General features: G+C 41.1%; 1 protein-coding gene across 1 annotated transcript in view; it reads right to left on the bottom strand.

Annotated features, from left to right (window-relative positions):
* Positions 1 to 8,908: 8,908 nt before the first annotated feature.
* Positions 8,909 to 19,720, bottom strand: part of CHRM2 (cholinergic receptor muscarinic 2) — a 277,488-nt gene continuing 266,676 nt past the window's right edge. The window contains exon 3 of the mRNA XM_040345683.1: positions 8,909 to 11,822. Within this exon, the coding sequence (XP_040201617.1) occupies positions 10,357 to 11,769 (1,413 nt within the window). The 5' untranslated portion in view covers positions 11,770 to 11,822 and the 3' untranslated portion in view covers positions 8,909 to 10,356. The remainder of the gene's footprint in view (positions 11,823 to 19,720) is intronic.

Raw genomic sequence — 19,720 nt, 5'->3', positions numbered from 1 at the left:
ATACATACATGAAAAAAAAGTTTCTGAAAGACAAATAGTAATATTGCTTTGAGATTTTACATTAATTTTACCTGTTGAATATTACAAGGAACCCCAAAACCCCTGCTTGATAACACTTGATACACTTATGCAATAAACCTTGGTCAGTTTCCTGGTGAGCGCTCTGGGAATCGCAACACTATTGCACATTGCAGCAACACTTTTGCCTACCGCATCCTGATAGAGGAGGCAGTTATGTATAATGTTCCACAGTTGGACATCTTCAATATAGAGACAACCTGAATTAAGCTTCTTATCCTTATCCACTTCACCTCCATCCATAGTTTTAAAAGTCCAAGAACTGATTAATAAAATAATATGTGGTGGGATGCATGATGTACATATAATTAAAAGAAAAGTGTGGGATTTCAAAACAACAAATGTAGGTGGATGCAGCATCGGTCCCCTCTAAGACCAAGAACTGAGCGATCAAAGACCGTTGATCATTTAGCTCTCAGTCTTCAGTTTAGAAGACCAGCCACTGTCAGTCCACAGATTTCTGCTCTGTCGCTCTATCACTCACTGGAGCGCTGGGCTGTGAGGGGGGCAGGAGTGGCTTGCTCAGGCTCTTAGTGGCACACTGAGAGACAGAGCAAGTTGCCACTCATATGGGTGGGTCTTGAAATTAAAGTCTGCATCCCTCCAGTGTCTGACCTAGCTGAGTGATATCAGCCAACAGCGGACTTTAGTCCACTGTCAACTGAATTTGGAATACAGGAGTGTGAAACTAAGTGCACTTATGAGACCCACAGAAATATGGCTAAAAGAGCTCTGGCCAATCTTCTGCTTTAAAGTAGCACAATCATGACAGAAATAGAGGATCGGCCATTCTGGATTTCTCCTTTAGTGGTAAAGCTGTTAAGCTGACACGACTTCTAAATTTCCTTTCCTGATCTGGAACTAATATGTGGATCATAAATCCTTAACTGTGTACAGGAACCAGGGAAGGACTGGGAATACTTAACCTGAAGGCCAAACCCAGCCAAATTGATCTGTCATGGTAGGTGCAGATTTCTGTGGGCTAAAGTGCACCATGCAAAGAATGCCAGGATGCCTCATTATTTGGTGGGCACATTTAAAGAAGGGTGATCCTATAAGTATATGACATATACAGACAGTTTATTGTGACCCACCTTTTCACATCAGCTTCCTTTGCTGGTCTTGGTATTTGGTCCCATGATATCTGACGGCCACAAAGAAGGTCAGTTCTGGAAGACTCCCCTCTGCCAAGTACTGCGATCGCAGGTCTGAAAAAAGGGCATGCAGCTACAGTGGGGATCGGAAGTTTGGGGGCCCCAGGTAAAAATTTGTATTAATGTGCATAACGAAGCCAAGGAAAGATGGAAAAATTTCCAAAAGGTATCAAATTACAGATTAGACATTCTTATAATGTCAAAAAAAGTTAGATTTTATTTTCATCATTTACACTTTCAAAATTACAGAAAACAAAAAAATGGGGTCTGCAGAATTTATAGCATGCACTGCCCCCTTTGCAAAGCTGAGACCTGCCAGTGTCATGGATTGTTCTTAATCATCGTCTGGGAAGACCAGGTGATGTCAATCTCAAAGGTTTTAAATGCCCAGACTCATCTGACCTTGCCCCAACAATCAGCACCATGGGTTCTTCTAAGCAGTTGTCTAGAAAACTGAGACTGAAAATAGTTGACGCTCACAAAGCTGGAGAAGGTTATAAGAAGATAGCAAAGCGTTTTCAGATGTCAATATCCTCTGTTCGGAATGTAATTAAGAAATGGCAGTCATCAGCAACAGTGGAAGTTAAAGCAAGATCTGGAAGACCAAGAAAAATATCAGACAGAACAGCTCGCAGGATTGTGAGAAAAGCAATTCAAAACCCACGTTTGACTGCACGATCCCTCCAGAAAGATCTGGCAGACACTGGAGTTGTGGTACACTATTCCACTATAAAGAGATATTTGTACAAATATGGTCTTCATGGAAGAGTCATCAGAAGAAAACCTCTTCTACGTCCTCACCACAAAAATCAGTGTCTGAACTTTGCAAATGAACATATAGACAAGCCTGATGCATTTTGTAAAAAAAGTTCTGTGGACCGATGAGGTTAAAATAGAACTTTTTGGCCAGAATGAGCAAAGGTACGTTTGGAGAAGAAAGGGCACAGAATTTAATGAAAAGAACCTCTGTCCAACTGTTAAGCATGGGGGTGGATCAATCATGCTTTGGGGTTGTATTGCAGCCAGTGGCACAGGGAACATTTCACAGGTAGAAGGAAAAATGAATTCAATACAATTTCAGCAAATTTTGGATGGTAACTTGATGCCATCTGTGAAAAAGCTGAAGTTAAAGAGAGGATGGCTTCTACAAATGGATAATGATCCTAAACACACCTCAAAATCCACCGGGGATTACATCAAGAGGCGTAAACTGAAGGTTTTGCCATGGCCTTCACAATCTCCTGACCTCAACATAATTGAAAATCTATGGATAGACCTTAAAAGAGCAGTGTGTGACAGACAGCCCAGAAATCTCAAAGAACTGGAAGACTTTTGTAAGGAAGAATGGGCAAAGATACCTCAAACAAGAATTAAAAGACTCGTGGCTGGCTACAAAAAGCGTTTACAAGCTGTGATACTTGCCAAAGGGGGCAGTACAAGATATTAACTCTGCAGGGTGCCCAAACTTTTGCAGACACCATTTTGTTGTTTTCTGTAATTTTGAAAGTGTAAATGAGGAAATAAAATCTAACTTTTTTTGACATATGTCTAATCTGTAATTTGATGCCTTTTGGAGATTTTTCCATCTTTCCTTGGCTTTGTTATGCACATTAATACAAATTTGTACCTGGGGTGCCCAAACTTTCGATCCCCACTGTATATAATGCCCAGGATCTGTCAACGACTGCAGGTCCCTCTCTGAATAAATATTTAGATGGTGTATGGTGTATCTCCACTTAGGGCCTCCAGCCCAACATATTTTACCAGTAATGGCAAATGTTCCCTGCCGCCGCTCCAGTGTGAAAGCAGTCTTATTGGTGAATTTATCAAGCAGAACAACATTCTTGACTTATACATATAATACGTATTATATCAATGAAAAATCCAGCTGGGCTATAGAACTTGTATAATTACATTGGCTCAGTGTAAATATAAAAAACAGCCCATTTGGCATCTAAGTGCAAGGGGCTGGCAGATGTTGACCTTTTCTGGGCAGCACAGTGCCCTAGTGGTTAGCACTTCTCTCATGTAGCACTGGGGTCCTCAGTTGAAATCCTCTCATGTTCTTCCTGTTTGTGTGGATTTTCTTCAGGGCTCCAAAGGCATATTGGGAGGTTAATTGGTTGTCCTGTGTGTGTGTATGTATGCCTGTGACATAGGAACTTTACAGTACAATGGAAGCGCCTTGAGGGCAGGGACTAATGTGAATGCACTAAAGTGCTGTATACATTTTTGGTGATATATATAAATGTCTTTAATACATTTACTATTCTTTGTATGTGTTACTGATCAAACACATTTGAATTCGTAGATATAACAATGGAGTCTTAATAAAACAGACCTATAGCATTTTTTTATATAACAGCTAAAAAGAAAAGGACGCCACCACTTCCTCAATTTTTCTAAATTGTTTTCCCCTCTAGACGTGCAAGTTTAGAGTACAACCACACTGGCATTCAAAAAAGAAACATTAGAGGATTTTCTTGCACTTGCACAATATTTAGAATTTTGTTCACCTATACACATTTTTTTTTTTTTTTTTAAAGCCTTATTATCACAAATAAAATCTGCATTTCCTCTTAGGCCACCTTTACACATGCAGACCATTCGTTTCATCAGTTCAGTCACATTTATACAGTAATTAGTGCATTTTTATAGCAGTGATCGCTGTATAAATGTGAATGGTCCCAAAATTGTGTTAAAAGTGTCCGATATGTCCGCCGCAATATCACAGGCCTGACAAAAAAATCGCAGATCGCCGCTATTACTAGTAAAAAATAAAAAATAAATCATAAATCTATACCCTATTTTGTAGGCGCTATTACTTTTGCGCAAACCAATCAAGATACGCTTATTGCGATTTTTTTTAACAAAAATATGTAGAAGAATACGTTTTGGCCTAAGCCGAGGAAAAAAATCTAAAAAAAAAAATTGGGATATTATTATAACAAAAAGTAAAAAATTGTGTTTTTTTTTTCAAAATGTTCTGTCTTTTTTTGTATATAGCACAAAAAATAAAAACCGCAGAGGTGATCAAATACCACCAAAAGAAAGCTCTATTTGTGGGAAAAAAATGATAAAAATATAATTGTATGACCACGCAATTGTCATTCAAAATGCGTCAGCGATGAAAGCTGAAAATTGGTCTGGGCACGAAGGGGGTTTAAGTGCCCAGTAATGAAGTGGTTAAGGCCGCATGAAAAACAGCTAAATACTCAGGTGTTTAAAAAGAAACAGTGTGCAAAGTCTAAAGCCTAGTACACACCACAAGATTGTTTTTCAAAACGAAAAAAGACAGACAGCTCTGGTCAGAGCCGATGTACTAACAATCCAACGTTAGTACAGTGATCTCCCCTGCTGTTCTATTGTGTTCTGACAGGGGGACGTCCCCCGCCAGAACACTCTGGTTAGAGCTCTCAGCCATTGGCTGAGAGCGCTGATCAGGAGCTGGTCGCTGCTGGTTTTTACAGCTGTCGGATTGGCTGCCATACACACGTGCCAAATGTCGGCCGGTTTTTATTGGACTGCCCGATGTCGCCTGTGTGTACTAGGCTATGTGTACTAGGCTTTACAGAAAGTTTTCTTTAGAAAGCAGCCACAGCCTGAGCACAAAAGTATGTACCCTGCTGCAGAGAAGGTAATGGCAACCTGCTCTCTCTGTGTGGAAGCAGTGGTCTCTCTGCACAGTTCAACATCCCCCCTGCTAAGTCAGACCTATATGTCTGTAAGCAGTAAAGCTTGTGCTTTCTGCCGAATGGAGAGCTATAGCTCTGACTCAGGTAGGGGGAAGGGAGGTGAGTGCACCTGTAATATATTTAGCTGATTTAAAGCGGAACTCCGCCCCCATTCACATCGGCGCGGATTAACATGCAATTGACACGTCAAATCGCATGCCAAATCGCAGCCTATTAATAGCCAGCAACAGCACTGTCCAAATCGGTGCGATGACGACTTTGCTGCTCCGCACAGATTTTCATAAGTAGTTCCTGCACTACTTTTGGCGGCTTTGGGAGCGATTAATAGACATCTGGGCATGAACCCGCACAGATGTCTTTCAAACCCCCCCGAAATTGAGCTGCTTAGGTGAATTTAACCACTTAAGACCCGGACCATTATGCAGGTAAAGGACCTGGCCAGTTTTTGCGATTCGGCACTGCATCGCTTTAACTGACAATTGGGCGGTCGTGCGACATGGCTCCCAAACAAAATTGGCGTCCTTTTTTCCCCACAAATAGAGCTTTCTTTTGGTGGTATTTGATCACCTCTGCAGATTTTATTTTTTGCGCTATAAACAAAGATAAAGCGACAATTTTGAAAAAAATTCAATATTTTTTACTTTTTGCTATAATAAATATCCCCAAAAAATATATAAAAAATTTTTTTTTTTCCTCAGTTTAGGGCGATACGTTTTCTTCCACCTATTTTTGGTAAAAAAAAACGCAATAAGTGTTTATCGATTAGTTTGCGCAAAATGTATAGCGTTTACAAAATAGGGGATAGTTTTATGGCATTTTTATTAATAATATTTTTTTTTTACTACTAATGGCGGCGATCATCGATTTTTTCCGTGACTGCGACATAATGGCGGACACATCGGACAATTTTGACACATTTTTGGGACCATTGTCATTTTCACAGCGAAAAGTGCTTTAAAAATGCACTGATTACTGTGAAAATTACAATTGCAGTTTAGGAGTTAACCACTAGGGGGTGCTGTAGGGGTTAAGTGTGACCTCATGTGTGCTTCTAACTGTAGGGGGGTGGGGCTGGACGTGTGACGTCAGTGATCGTCGTTCCCTATATCAGGGAACTGACATTGCCACAGTGAAGAACGGGGAAGGTGTGTTTACACACCTCTCCCCGTTCTTCAGCTCCTGTGACCGATTGCGGGACACACCGGTGGCGATCGGGTACGCGGGTCCCGCAGGCGCGGTCACAGAGCTTCGGACCAGGTCGGGGGCGCATGCGCGCGACCCACAGCTGGGCTCTTAAAAAGCGACGTACATGTACGTGCCAGTGCCCAGCCGTGCCATTCTGCCGACGTATATCGGCGTTAGGCGGTCTTTAAGTGGTTAAAAAAGTAAAATGTTTTTTCTTTTTTTAAAGTTTGTATGTGGTTTTTTTTTTTTTTACATTCTTTGGTTGCATGTATTTAGGATAGTTTTGTTTCTTGAATTTAGAGTCTTTTGTGTTTTTGACTTTTTTAGTGACTTTATGTACTGTCATTTTATTTGTTAAAATGTAACTTTTTTCCACTCTCTGTAATTTTCTTTCAGTTAAAATAATAAGGCGCTGTTTGTACAGGAGAATTGCAAGGAGATTCTGTAATTCTGCCTTAACGACTTCAGCTCTGGAAAGATTTGCCATTTAATGACCAGGCCATTTTTTGCGATACGGCACTGCGTCGATTTAACTGACAATTGCGCAGTCCTGCGATGCTGTACCCAAACAAAATGTATGTCCTTTTTTTCCCACAAATAGAGCTTTCTTTTGGTGGTATTTGATCACCTCTGCGTTTTTATTTTGTACGCCATAAACAAAAGAATAACTGACAATTTTGAAAAAAAATATATATTTTTTACTTTTTGCTTCAATAAATATAAAAAAAATGCAAAAAAACAAATTTCTTCATTAGTTTAGGCCAATATATATCCTGCTACATATTTTTGGTAAAAAAATCGCAATAAGCCAATATTGATTGGTTCGCGCAATAGTTATAGCGTCTACAAAATAGGGGATAGATTTATGGCAGGGGTGTCCAAACTTTTTTCATAGAGGGCCAGATTTGATTAAGTGAACATGCGTGAGGGCTGACTTTTTAGCCTGACTTTCTTTGAACCATTAAAATTTGGTCTAAGTGTGTTCGTCTGAGCACTACTACACTGCCCAACAAGAATTCTCTTGCCTTTGTGGCTGTGTGTGGTGAATAGGTGAGCTCGGGCGTGTTATTTGGATATACTGTATATATTTCTTTTGTGGCCCCAACGAATCCCAGAGCGCTGCTTAGGAGTAAGGATGAGCTTGGGCGTGTTATTTGGATATACCGTGTTTATCGGCGTATAACACGCACAGGCTTACCATTGCCATGAATGCAGCCTCACCATTGCCATGAATGCAGCCTTAACATTGCAACCAATGCAGCCTTAACATTGCAACCAATGCAGCCTCACATGTGCCATAAATGCAGCCTTACATGCGCCATAAATGCAGCCTCACATGTGCCCTAAATGCAGCCTCACATGTGCCCTAAATGCAGCCTCACATGTGCCATAAATGCAGCCTCACATGTGCCATGAATGCAGCCTTACCATTGCCATCAGTGCAGCCTGAACGATGCCCATCTGCAGCCTCGGAGGGCAGAGGGAGGGGACGGGACGAGTGCCGACAGATTACAAACAGGAGAATCTTTTGTTTACTCTGTGGCCTCTTTAATACAAAGTCCCGCCTCCTATGATAGACAGAACAGTCGTCCAATGGCATCCCAGGAGACGGGACTTCCAATAGAGACGCTCCTGAGTAAACAGGAGATTCTCTTCATGTAATCTGACGGCGCTCGTCCTGCCCCCTCCCTGTCTCCTCCAGGGCAGTGCCAATAAATACAGTATATATCTTTTGTAGCTCTGAGGAGCCACAAACAATATATATATCCAAATCCCCAGGGGGGCCATATTAAATCAACAGGGGGGGCGCATTTGGCCCCCGGTACAGAAATATCGCTGTTACTGATCACTAGGAACAGACGATCTCTCTACTCCCCTGTCAGAACGGAGATCTGCTTAGTTTACACTGGCAGATCCCTATTCTGGCTGTCTGTGGAGCAATCACGGGTGGCTGGCCAAGCGCATCGGCTCCTGCATGGCACCGTGCGTGCGCCCACTGTATCTATTACATAAAGCGCCATACCGGTAAGCCGATTTGCGCAATAGAGCTGCCCTGCCACTGTATAAGTGGTTTAAATCCTAACATTAATTTCACCTATCCAAATTTTTGGGGGAAAAGAACAAATATATTTCTTTCTTCGCTAGTCTTTATTCCCTGCAAATGGTAGGAGGGAATATGGGAATTCTATTTTTGATAATAAGGTTTTTGTGATAATAAACACTGTGCATAAAGTAGACAAAATATAGAATAACTAAACCCAAGAACAAAAATGTAATATATTGCAGCTTACAGTACTTCCAAGTGGTGGCTGAATTATTTTGTTTTGTTCTCCAAGCTAATAACATTTTACAGTGGAAGAGTGATGTAGCCACCCAGGGACAGGAAGTGTGTTAACTCACAGAATTACTACCGTGTTTCCCCGAAAATAATACCTACCCCGAAAATAAGCCCTAGTTTAAAATGCTTGGAAAATCCTATAATCCACTCTATTACAGTATTATATAATCTACAATGTTCATGTTTCTGTAATATAATTGAAGGGAAGAGAGCTCCAGCGGGTCACAGAAGCGCAGAGTGGAGCTATAATAAAGGTATTTGGCACAAATATATTACAGAAACGCACACATTGTACATTATATAATACTGTAATAGAGTAAATTGTAGGATTTTACAAGCATTTTAACTCAGTTCACACTGGGGGTTCCTGACAGGCAGGGGGACAAAAGACAGCACATTACATATTAAGACCTACCCCAAAAATAAGCCCTACTGTGTATTTTGTTGCTAAAATTTTATATAAGACCCAGGCTTATTTTCGGGGAAACACGGTAGGTGAAAATAAAGCAAAATAAGCTTAAAACTAAACAAATGCAGCTGCTGTACCAGGGATTAGTAAACTGCAATGTATTACATATTTGGTTTTGGGTTTAGATATACTTTAGGCTATTTGATAGCTCACAAAATGGCTTGCTCATTGTATATGCAGCCATAGTATGGATGCCAGAACTTTCACTTTCCTCAGAAGGGATAATGCACCCTTTATTGAATGTTTTTCCTTCCAAACAAATCTGAAGCAGAAAATAAAAAGGTAAATAACACTTTCATATCACTGGTTATAAGATGCAATGGGTCGAGTAATACAGTAATGGCAAAGATATGTATGTTTCAAAAGTCCGATTAATGCACTGTTTTATCTTTTAACTGATATTCCTATGCTTGACTGGACAGCAGCTGGCCAACAATAACTCTTTTTCCTTTAATGAAACAATATTGGCCAGCTTGGAATTTGCCAGACTGGGGTACACATGTAATGTAATGGACCAATAATAAGCAGTTGTTGGCAATTTCATTAAGTATGGATGAGGATAGGATATCTCACACTAGAAAGTATCAATATAGTACCAACCTTCAAAGATGAATGAGCGGACAATACACCTTCTGCATGCTAGCTGTCACTGAACATCATCTCCCAAATTGCTAAAAATTCTAGACTAAATAGATGGGAAATGAAGTTCTGTCACAGCTAAAGAGCTGAAGCTTGCCTTTCTGTGCCAATATACACAAAAACGACTTATATATAGTTATTATTTGCTTGGCTAGTTATTTTCAAGGAAGCTCTAACATAGCCCCCCTTATCACAAGGGCTAAACTTGAGTTATATTTTGATACAGTCACTAGAAACACGGAGGCACAGAAGAGCCATTTTTTTAACATTAGGATAAAGGTGAAAATTGTGAAAAAATTGAGGTTTGTCAGTATTCCCGATGTCTCGGACGAACATATCACAAAAAAGTCATAGGATGAGTTGATTTTTTTTTGTCTATCTCTGAAAACAAAAGCCTTATAAAGTCATTTTTAATTTGTTCCATCTAGTGAGTCGATATTCTGAACTTTGAGTCAATAGAATTTGTGTCCTGTAGACATCGAAACACATAAAAATATGTATGGTCATTTTACAGACATTGAAAATAAGTGGACCTTAAAAAGCCCTTTGAAGTTTTTTTTTTGTGTATCTTTTTTTTATAAGTCGAAGAGCAGCGGCCAGGTCCGTCTACATATATTTTACTCTATCCAAGAGATGCAATTCCTTGTTTATATATTTTATAGTTATAAGTGCAGATGGTGGAAAGGTTCCACAGGTCTGTGTCAGAATAAGGTTGCTAGATTGCACATTCCATAATCGATTGTAAAGTGCTATGGCGTAGTATTTTAATGGCAGTTCCGCCCCATGTTTTGTCTTCTTTTACCTTGCTGAACCTATGTTTTTGTACTGACACATTAGTAGGTGCTTGAAAGTCTTTTTAAAAGTAGTATTGCAGAGCGCATAGCAAGCAGGATTGATCGTACTGTTGATATAGCAAAGCCAATAGCCAATTGTCCACACTGTGTTAGGTATACACACATCACAAAACGTGTTGATTAGAACCATTACATTGTAAGGTGTCCAGGTTATGATGAAAGCTAATAGAATAGCCAAGATAGTCCTCGTCACTTTCTTTTCCCTGGATGGTGGAATTTTCTTTTTGGCTGGTTGCTTTGTCATCTTTACAATTTTTCGGGCCACAACCTTTTGCTTGTCTTCTCCATTCTGACCATTGGATCCTGGGACAATTTCCACTGTGGTACCACTTGTAGATCCACAGTCACCTTTTTCTGATTTTGTAACTATTCGTATACAGGTCATCTTGGAGTTTTCAACTTTTGGAAGAGTTTGAGATCCTGAAGCTTGAGGAGCATCTTTGGAAAGTCCATCTTCTTTTGCATTTGAGCCTACTACGCTTACAGAAGTTGAGTCGTTAGAGATCTCTTTCTCTTCTCCTTCTGTTTGGACACAATTTTCTGTTACAGAATTTCTAGAGGCTTTTCCATTTTGGATTTTGCTGTGATCTAGACCATCTTCCATAGCTGAAAGATTGTTATTGTTTGGTTTCACTATTTTACCTTGAACATTGCTGGGTGAAATTGGATCTTGATTAGGGGTCGGTTCCCTTTTCTTTATTCTACTCTTGCTGGCCCGAGATATTTGCCAGTACAATACAGTCATAATGATGACTGGCAAATAAAATGCTGCAATGGCCGTGCCAAATGTAACTGCTGCATTTGAGAAGAACTGGATATAACATTCTCCATCTGGGACAGTTCTTCCACCAACAATGAACTGCCAGAAGAGTATAGCAGGGGCCCAAAGGATAAAGGACAGCACCCACGCTGCAGCAATCATCATTCCAGCCATTTTGGTGGTTCGCCTCACTGGATATGTCAGTGGTTTTGTGACGCAGAAATACCGGTCAAAGCTGATGATGAGGAGGTTCATTACTGAGGCATTGCTGACAACATAGTCCAGAGCCAACCAGAGATCACACACCACTGGTCCTATTGGCCAGTAACCTATCACAGTGTACAATGTGTAAAGGTTCATGGAAAAGACCCCAATAATTAAATCAGCACATGCTAAGCTGAACAGGAAGTAGTTGTTGACTGTCTGTAAGTGTCGGTTGACTTTAATAGAGACCATGACCAGGATGTTTCCAATAACAGTCACCAGGCTCAGTGAACCAGCCACAATGACAATGAATACCACCTCTACTGTTTTGTAAGGGCTCCCCATCATGGTCCTGTTGTCTGTGGACACGTTGGCAAAGCTGGTGTTATTCATGGTTGCGTCTTAGGTCAACCTCTAGATGTCTATATCCTAGTTACCATTTACACCTATGAAAAAGAACAGAGAAAACATTATACACAAGACATGAACTGTACACACATAGGTGACATGAAGAACAGTATACATTATAAATATGGAGATAATATCAGTACTGGGCACTAAATGAATGCCAAATTCATGCAATTTTTTCCTTATTTTCATTATAGTGGAGAAGGATTAGAACCTCTGTTGTGAAAATTATGCCTGCATTCTTGTCATGTAATGTGTGTCAGGCTTAACAGGAAGTGGAATTAAATCTCTTGAATGGGCTGAATGAGGGCCAAGGCATTAATAAAAATCTGTTTAGTAGAGCAGGTAAAGTTTAGAGCAGGAGTCTTGCCAAAACTACAAGTCCCATCATGCCTCTGCCCGTGGGAGTCATGCTTGTAACAGTCAGCTTTGCAATGCCTCATGCGACTTTTAGTTTTGCAACAGCTGGAGGGCCGCCAGTTTAGAGGTTTGGGTCTGTCTGCCAATTAGGGAGATCCCTTTTTCCTGTCCAGGTTATATGTGTCAGATAGAACAAGAAGCAATTAAAAATTTAGCCAATGGGAACTTCTAAGGCCTCGTACACACGACCGAGTAACTCGTCGGGCGAGACACATTGTTTTCCTCGACGAGTTCCTTGTTAAGCTTGTCGATGAACTCGACAAGCTTGCTTTGCGTACACACTGTCAAGACAAAATCTCCTCGTTCTCAAACGCGGTGACGTACAACAAATACAATGGCAGGGGAAGTTAGATTCCACTGGCACAACCCTTGGGGCTGCTTTTGCTAATCTCATGTTACTGCGTGTTAAGTAAAAGTTTGGTCAGAGACGATTTGCACTTTTCAGTCTGTTACAGCGTGAAAAATGTGTTATCTCCATTACAAATGCTACTTTTACTCCCGTCTCATACTTTATTCTGAGCATGCGAGGGTTTCTAAGCATACACACCATCGTGTTTCTCGTCGAAAACCAGCCCGACAAGGAACACAACGAGGAAATTGAGACTCCCGTCGAGGAAAAAGAGAACTTGTTCTTTTTTTTTCTCGTCGAGTTCCTCGCGGTTTCCTTGATGAAAAACTTATACACGACCGGTTTCCTCAGCAAAAGAGCTCTCCCACCAAGTTTCTTGATGGATTCTGTCGAGTTTCTCGGTCGTGTGTACGAGGCTTCACAGAGGTTCTAACTTTTCATTCTTGAAACCACAAAATAAGTTGTTTTGGCTAACGTTTGGCATTGAAATATAATTAAATCTACCATGAGCTGTATAAATAGAGAAACTCATTTTTTTTTTTTTTTCAACAAAGAACTTAAAACCCCCATTTATCTCCAAACTAATGACAAAATGCTGGATGTTCTCTTAACACCATTGTTTTGGGACTTTCATGGAATATTTTGTTTTTGAATCACAGCTAACATTTTGATATACTTTGCATCAAAAATAGTCCATTGCGTTGGCAAAGTGGGTATTTTTGACCCTGATTAGCTCTGTGTCCCCAGTTCCAAAAACCAAGTTTATGCACACTGGGCATTTGCCCAGCTCTTCTAAATGCCTTTATCCTGACTGGAGAAAAGCAGCAGGTTTTTGCAAATGTGTTTAGATGCATTTATGCTTGTAAAACGCTTGGCTGTTTATTCATTTATTCCGGCTATTGAAATGAATGAACACCCAAGCGCTTGACACACCTAGTGCTCAAGCACGTTAGGCGTGACAGGCTTTTTTTCTGCCAGAAAGTTGCAGCTCCAGAACACACTGGTTTTTTTCTGCCTTTTTCTGCCTTTTTTTCTGCCTTTAAACAAATGTAAATGTCTATGTGAGCATGGACACTCAGACTAACATTGAGGGGAGTTTAGAGGCAGAAAAAAAGCAAGGTGCCTATAGCAGCTGTGTTTAAAACGCCCAGTGTGCATGAGACCTATAAGTTCCAGCCTGAGCGACTACCAGGGGCAGGTAGCTTGCACCTTGTTCTCTCTGCATAGGATATGAACTTGGTTGAACTGCAGATATCGGGGTAGACAGCAGAGTCTTATAAAACCTGTCTCAAAGTACAAACATTTCCAAGGCTTAGTAAGATAGCATCATGGAATTCCCATCCCTTCAACTGACAATAATGAGGTTTGGCACAAAGGCAAACCTAAACTGCATTTGTACTGGTAAGGGCCCCTTGCATTACATACAAACTGCCTACAAACTCAACCTCCTTTGTGAAGGGATAGGTTGGTGTACAGCCCTAACCTATCACACTATCCCCCTGGTTTACTGCAAGAGCATAAATGTTGTACGTGGACCCCTGGGCATTAAATAGGCCCTAGGATGCTATCTAGGCTTGCTTGTGAATGATCTTCCTCTTCATAAACCATATTTGCCTCCTCCTATTCCACCAATCTCCACATGCCAAAATTTGTTGGGGTGGTTCTTGACCATAAACCTGTCACAAGATTCAGCATGAGCACAGGAAAAAACGAGACTACCTTTGATGAAAACCAAAATGATTAGTAGATCCAAAGATGAAGACAGGTAGTCTAAGGCCCAGTACACAAGATCGGGAATTTCCGATGGACTTTTTTCATCGTTTTTTCCAATCGTGTGTAGCCCCATCAGAGTTTTTTCATTGGAAATTCTGACGAATTCCATCGGACTTCAGATATAGAACATGTTCTATATTTTTCCGATGGAATTCTGGCCGGGCAAAAGCTTGATCGTGTGTACGCGGCAAAACTTTAAACTTTACTAAAAAAAAAAAAAACAGATTTGGCCCTGCCCCAACCCAAGTGCTACATGTTCCTACTGATAAAAAAAAGGAGAGGGTCAAATCAAGCGTTAACAGGGTACATTGATGTTTGTATATAACATTTGTATTTCTAGATGTTTTGATCATTGTGACATGTAGAAGGCAACTCTAGGTCCCATTCTAGTAATGAGTCAGCCTATTCATTATAAATTGGATACCAATGCACCACAATTCTGCCAAAGTTACACATGAACCAGTTTGTTTTATAGGACACCTCAGTTTACAGCTTTGTGTTGTACTGCAATACTGTACAAGTGATGTAAAATAATGTATTAATGAATACAGAGCTGCATTTGTTTTTGTCATTTATATCCGCCTGGGGTTCAGCTTTATGTCGTTTTGCCCCCTTTTCCTCATATAACATAAGTCTTCACTGTCCTGGCTGCACCTGTTCAGATTTCTTTGGGGCTATGTCCTGAGAACAGAGACATTTAGAGATAGTCCCATACAGTAATAGTCAATAGGGCTGTAATGTGCAGTTGTGCTCAGGACAGTTCATACTTCTGGCGCTATGTGCAAACAAACATCAGAACTGTGTCTGTAGGATTTACATAAGAATGAATCTGTGGAGGGTGGGTTAGGTTTGGTCAAGGGAAATTAGTAAAAAGCATATGTGCACTTTGTTTTTGAAGTGCACTTAATCTTTCATAAAATCCAAATTCATAAATTCTTCAGTATTTCTTCTTTTCTCCTTTAAGAAAATCCATATTTGTAATTTCTTCAGTATTTTTTTTTTATTTCTTCCTTTGAAACTCTATTTTAAAATTTGTTCTTGCAGCAACAGACTGTATCACAGTTTGTCGGCACTCTACTTTCCCTTTGGAGGTGGTAAAGGTTACTGCACCGCATGAATTTTATTAAAGGGAAATGGCATAAGTTGGCTCATCACAGGGGTCTTGCAGAGAGCCTGTAGTTGACTGTAGCCATGTATCCAGGTGAGCTATATTCATCTTAACTACATAACACCGTGGGAAGTGTTGGTAGCTACTGGCGTGAACAGATTTCAAAAGAGGAGAAAAAATGACTTCACTAGTTTGCGTACCTATACGTAGTTTGCGTACCTATGCGACTGATTCATAGAATCAGTTACGCATAGATATTCCTAAGATCAGACAGGTGTAACTGTGTTACACCGTCGGATCTTAACTGCAATTTAAAAATGGCCGCTGGGGGCGTTCTCGCTGATTTACGCTGAGAAATATGTAAATCAGCGAGATACGCCAATTCACAAACGTACGCGGGCCCGACGCAGTCACTTTACGTCGTTTAAGTAATTTTTTTTCCCGGCGTATACTTACCCCTGCTTCTATGAGGCGCAGCCAATGTTAAGTATGGCCATCGTTCCCGCGTCAATTTTTTTTTTTACGTAGTTTGCGTACGTCGATTCACAAAACCGCTCGTCGCAAGTTACGCTCACGACGAAACCACTGACGTTCTAGCGATGTCATTGTGAGCAATGCACGCCGGGAAAATTTGCGGACGGCGCATGCGCATTTAAATCGGCGCGGGGACGCGCTTGATTTAAACAGTACACTCCCCCTAGCCGCGGAATTTGAATTCCGCCGGGGGATTTACGATCCGCCGCCGCAAGTTTGGAGGTAAGTGTTTTGTGAATTACCCACTTGCCTCTCAAACTTGCGGCGGCGGATCTTAAATCACATAGGTTACGCGGATCTAAAGATCTGCTGATCTATGTGAATCTAGCCCCGGTGTGCCAAAATAATTTTCACTAATAACTATGAAATGTAATTACAGTGGAACCTTGGATTACGAGCATAATCCGTTCCAGGAGAATGCTTGTAATCCAAAGCACTCGCATATCAAAGCGAGTTTCCTCATAGAAGTCAATGAAAACGGAAATAATTAGTTCCGCATTGACTTCAATGGCATGCAATACCGCATGTAGCCAGAGGTGGGGGGCGTTGGAGAGCCTCGGAAAGGCCCGGAGACAGCTCGGCTGAACTCAGAAAACCTTGGAAAGGCTCGGTAACAGAGTATTTCCGAGGTTTTCCGAGCATTTCCATATGGCTCCGAACGGCTCCAATCGGCTCCGCTCAGCTCCGGCGCCCCCCCATCTCAGGTCAAACGCGGTACTGCACACTGCTTTGGCTTGAATCCTGCTCGTTTCACGAGACAGTACTCGCAAACCGAGTCAGGATTTAATCCTGAATCCGAGGTTCCACTGTAATACTAATATCACTAGAAAAGAGAGACAGGGAAATTGTTCTTTATTAAAACACTAGGGGGAGATTGATTAAAACAGGTGCACACAGAATCTGGTGCAACTGTGCATAGTAACCAATTAGATTCTAACTTTAGCTTGTTTATTAAGCTTTAAATGCAAAAAAAAAAAACAACTCTAAGGCTTGTATGCTTATAAAGCATGGCCAAAAAGAGTTTACGGACATTGATGGGAAAATTTACCAAATAAACCATTTTATCAAATGTGGCACCCAATATGCTGTTTACAGATTGAGGTGCCCATGTGGCCTATATTATGTGGGCCTTACTATCCGTACTATGCGAACAAGGTTCAATAAGCACAGGAGGTTCATTGAAGAGGGCATCACAAAACACAGTGTGCCATGCAACACTAGTGGGCTAAAAGCTGCAATTGTTTGGGACAGTAGCTATCTCTATGCATTTGCCAGAAGGAGAGAGATACTCCAAATTTTGCCACAGAGAGACCTTCTGGATCTTCACTTTTAATGCTATAAGTCCAGGAGGGCTCAATGAGGAATTGGAGATTAGTACTATTATCTGATTATTGGTTTTCCATAACACCCCCCTCCCAAAAGATTATTTATTGTATTACTACAGTGGGTTGTTCACTTTGCACACCACGGGTGTGTACATGGGTGGGTGCAGGCATGCACATAAATGTTATGTGCGTGTAGGTGCAAACACATGTCCATATCTTAGTTATTTTATAGTATACCAACTGGAGTTTTTCTTACGATTGTTTTCCTTATGCTGGTTTTTGTATACACATACATCAAGCAACAGGCTTCCATTCATATATGCACCAGTACATATAAGAGAATGCTCACCAACCCATGAGGACATACATATTGCCTATACATGGAGTGTGCAGAGACTGTTGTACATTCATAACCCATACCCAATAAAACTAAATAGCACACAAGTTGGCATAGGTAATGTAACACTAGGGACCCTTAATATTAGTGGGCATATTATTCTAGTGGTTCAAAACTTATGGCCATAGAGATTTATTTTAATCGGAAAGGAAAACTTTTGTGAATGTACTTTTAATATATATTTTTTATATCTTTTTTTAATATATCATTTTTAACCCCTTCCATACAGGGCATTTTCACCCCCTTCCTGCCCAGACCAATTTTTAGTTTTCAGCGCTGTTGCACTTTGAATGACAATTGCGTGGTCATGCAACACTGTACCCAAACTAAATCTTTTGGGAAGATTCAGGTACGGGCGCGCAATTTTAAGACGGCGTAGCCTAGCGTGTTTACACTACGCCGCCTTAAGTAAGAGAGGCAAGTACATGATTCTCAAGGCACTTACCTCCTTACTTAGGGCGGCGTAGTGTAAATGCGGCGGGCGTAAGGGCCCCTAATTCAAATGGGTTGGAGGGGGGCGTGTTTAATGGTAATGAGGCTTGACCTCACGTTTTTGACGTTTTTTGGCTACTGCGCATGCGCCGGGCGCCTACATTTCCCAGTGCGCATTGCGGCTAAGTACGCCGTACGGGCCTATTGATTTCGATGTGGACGTAAACAACATAAATCCCGATTCGTGGACGACTTACGCAAACGACGTAAAAATTTCGAATTTCGCGGCGGGAACGGCGGCCATACTTGACATTACTATTCCACTAGAGCCTAGCTCTAACTTTACGCGGCCTATCTCTTACGTAAACGGCGTAAAAGTACTGCATCGGCCTGGCGTACGTTCGTGAATCGGCGTATCCCCTCATTTACATATTCTACGCTGACTGCAATGGAAGCGCCACCTAGCGGCCATCCAAAATATTGCAATCTAAGATAGGACGGCGCAAGCCGTCGTATCTAGATAGGTTTAAGCGTATCTCTGTTTGAGCATACACTTAAACTTAGGTCGGCGTAGATTCTGAGTTAGGTCGACTTATCTACTGATAAGCCGGCCTAACTCTTTGTGAATCTACCTATTTATGTTTTTTCCCCCCACAAATAGAGCTTTCGTTTGGTGGTATTTGATCATCTCTGCGGTTTTTATTTTTTGCGCTATAAACAAAAGAAGAGCGACAATTTAAAAAAAAAACACAATATTTTTTACTTTTTTATTTAATAAACATCAAAAAAAAATTGAACATTTTTTTTTCCCTCAGTTTAGGCCGATACGTATTCTTCTACATATTTTTGGTAAAAAAAAAAATCGCAATAATCGTATATTGATTGGTTTGCGCAAAAGTTATAGCGTCTACAAAATAGGTGATAGATTTATGGCATTTTTATTTTGTTAATTTTTTTACTAGTATTGGCGGCGATTTGCGATTTTTTACTGTGACCGTGACATTGCGGCGAACACATCGGACACTTTTGACACGTTTTTGGGACCATTCACATTTATACAGCTATTAATGCTATAAATATGCATTGATTACTGTGTAAATGTGACTGGCAGGGAAGGGGTTAACCACTAGGGGGCGCTGAAGGGGTTAATATGTTCTCTAAGGTGTGTTCTAACTGTAGGGGGGAGGGGACTCTCAAGGGGAGGAGACCGATGTGTGTTCCTCTGTACTGGGAACACACATTGGTCTCCTCACCGCTGACAGGAGGTGGATCTGTGTGTTTACACACACAGATTCACACCCCTGCCGTGATTACCGGCAATCGCGGGTGCCCGGCGGCAATCGCGGCCGTCGGGCACCCGTGCCGGGTCACGAGCGCTGCCGCGGGAGGCGCGCGCCCTAGATCGCCGGGAACACAGGACGTCATATGACGTCCACCCGGATCGGCGAGGGGTCTTGCCGCCGTCATTTCCCTATGGCGCGGTATGGAAGGGGTTAAAATATATCCTTATTTATTTATTTATTACTATTTGTTTGGGAAGCGCATATATACCACCAGTCGGTGGTGCCAAAGTAATATGGTTAAAGAATATAAATAGA

Source organism: Rana temporaria, chromosome 3 (genome assembly GCF_905171775.1).
Source record: "Rana temporaria chromosome 3, aRanTem1.1, whole genome shotgun sequence".
In the NCBI taxonomy this organism is placed as follows: Eukaryota; Metazoa; Chordata; class Amphibia; order Anura; family Ranidae; genus Rana; species Rana temporaria.
Note: the sequence above shows the minus strand (reverse complement) of the source record. Positions and strands in the feature narration are given on the sequence as shown.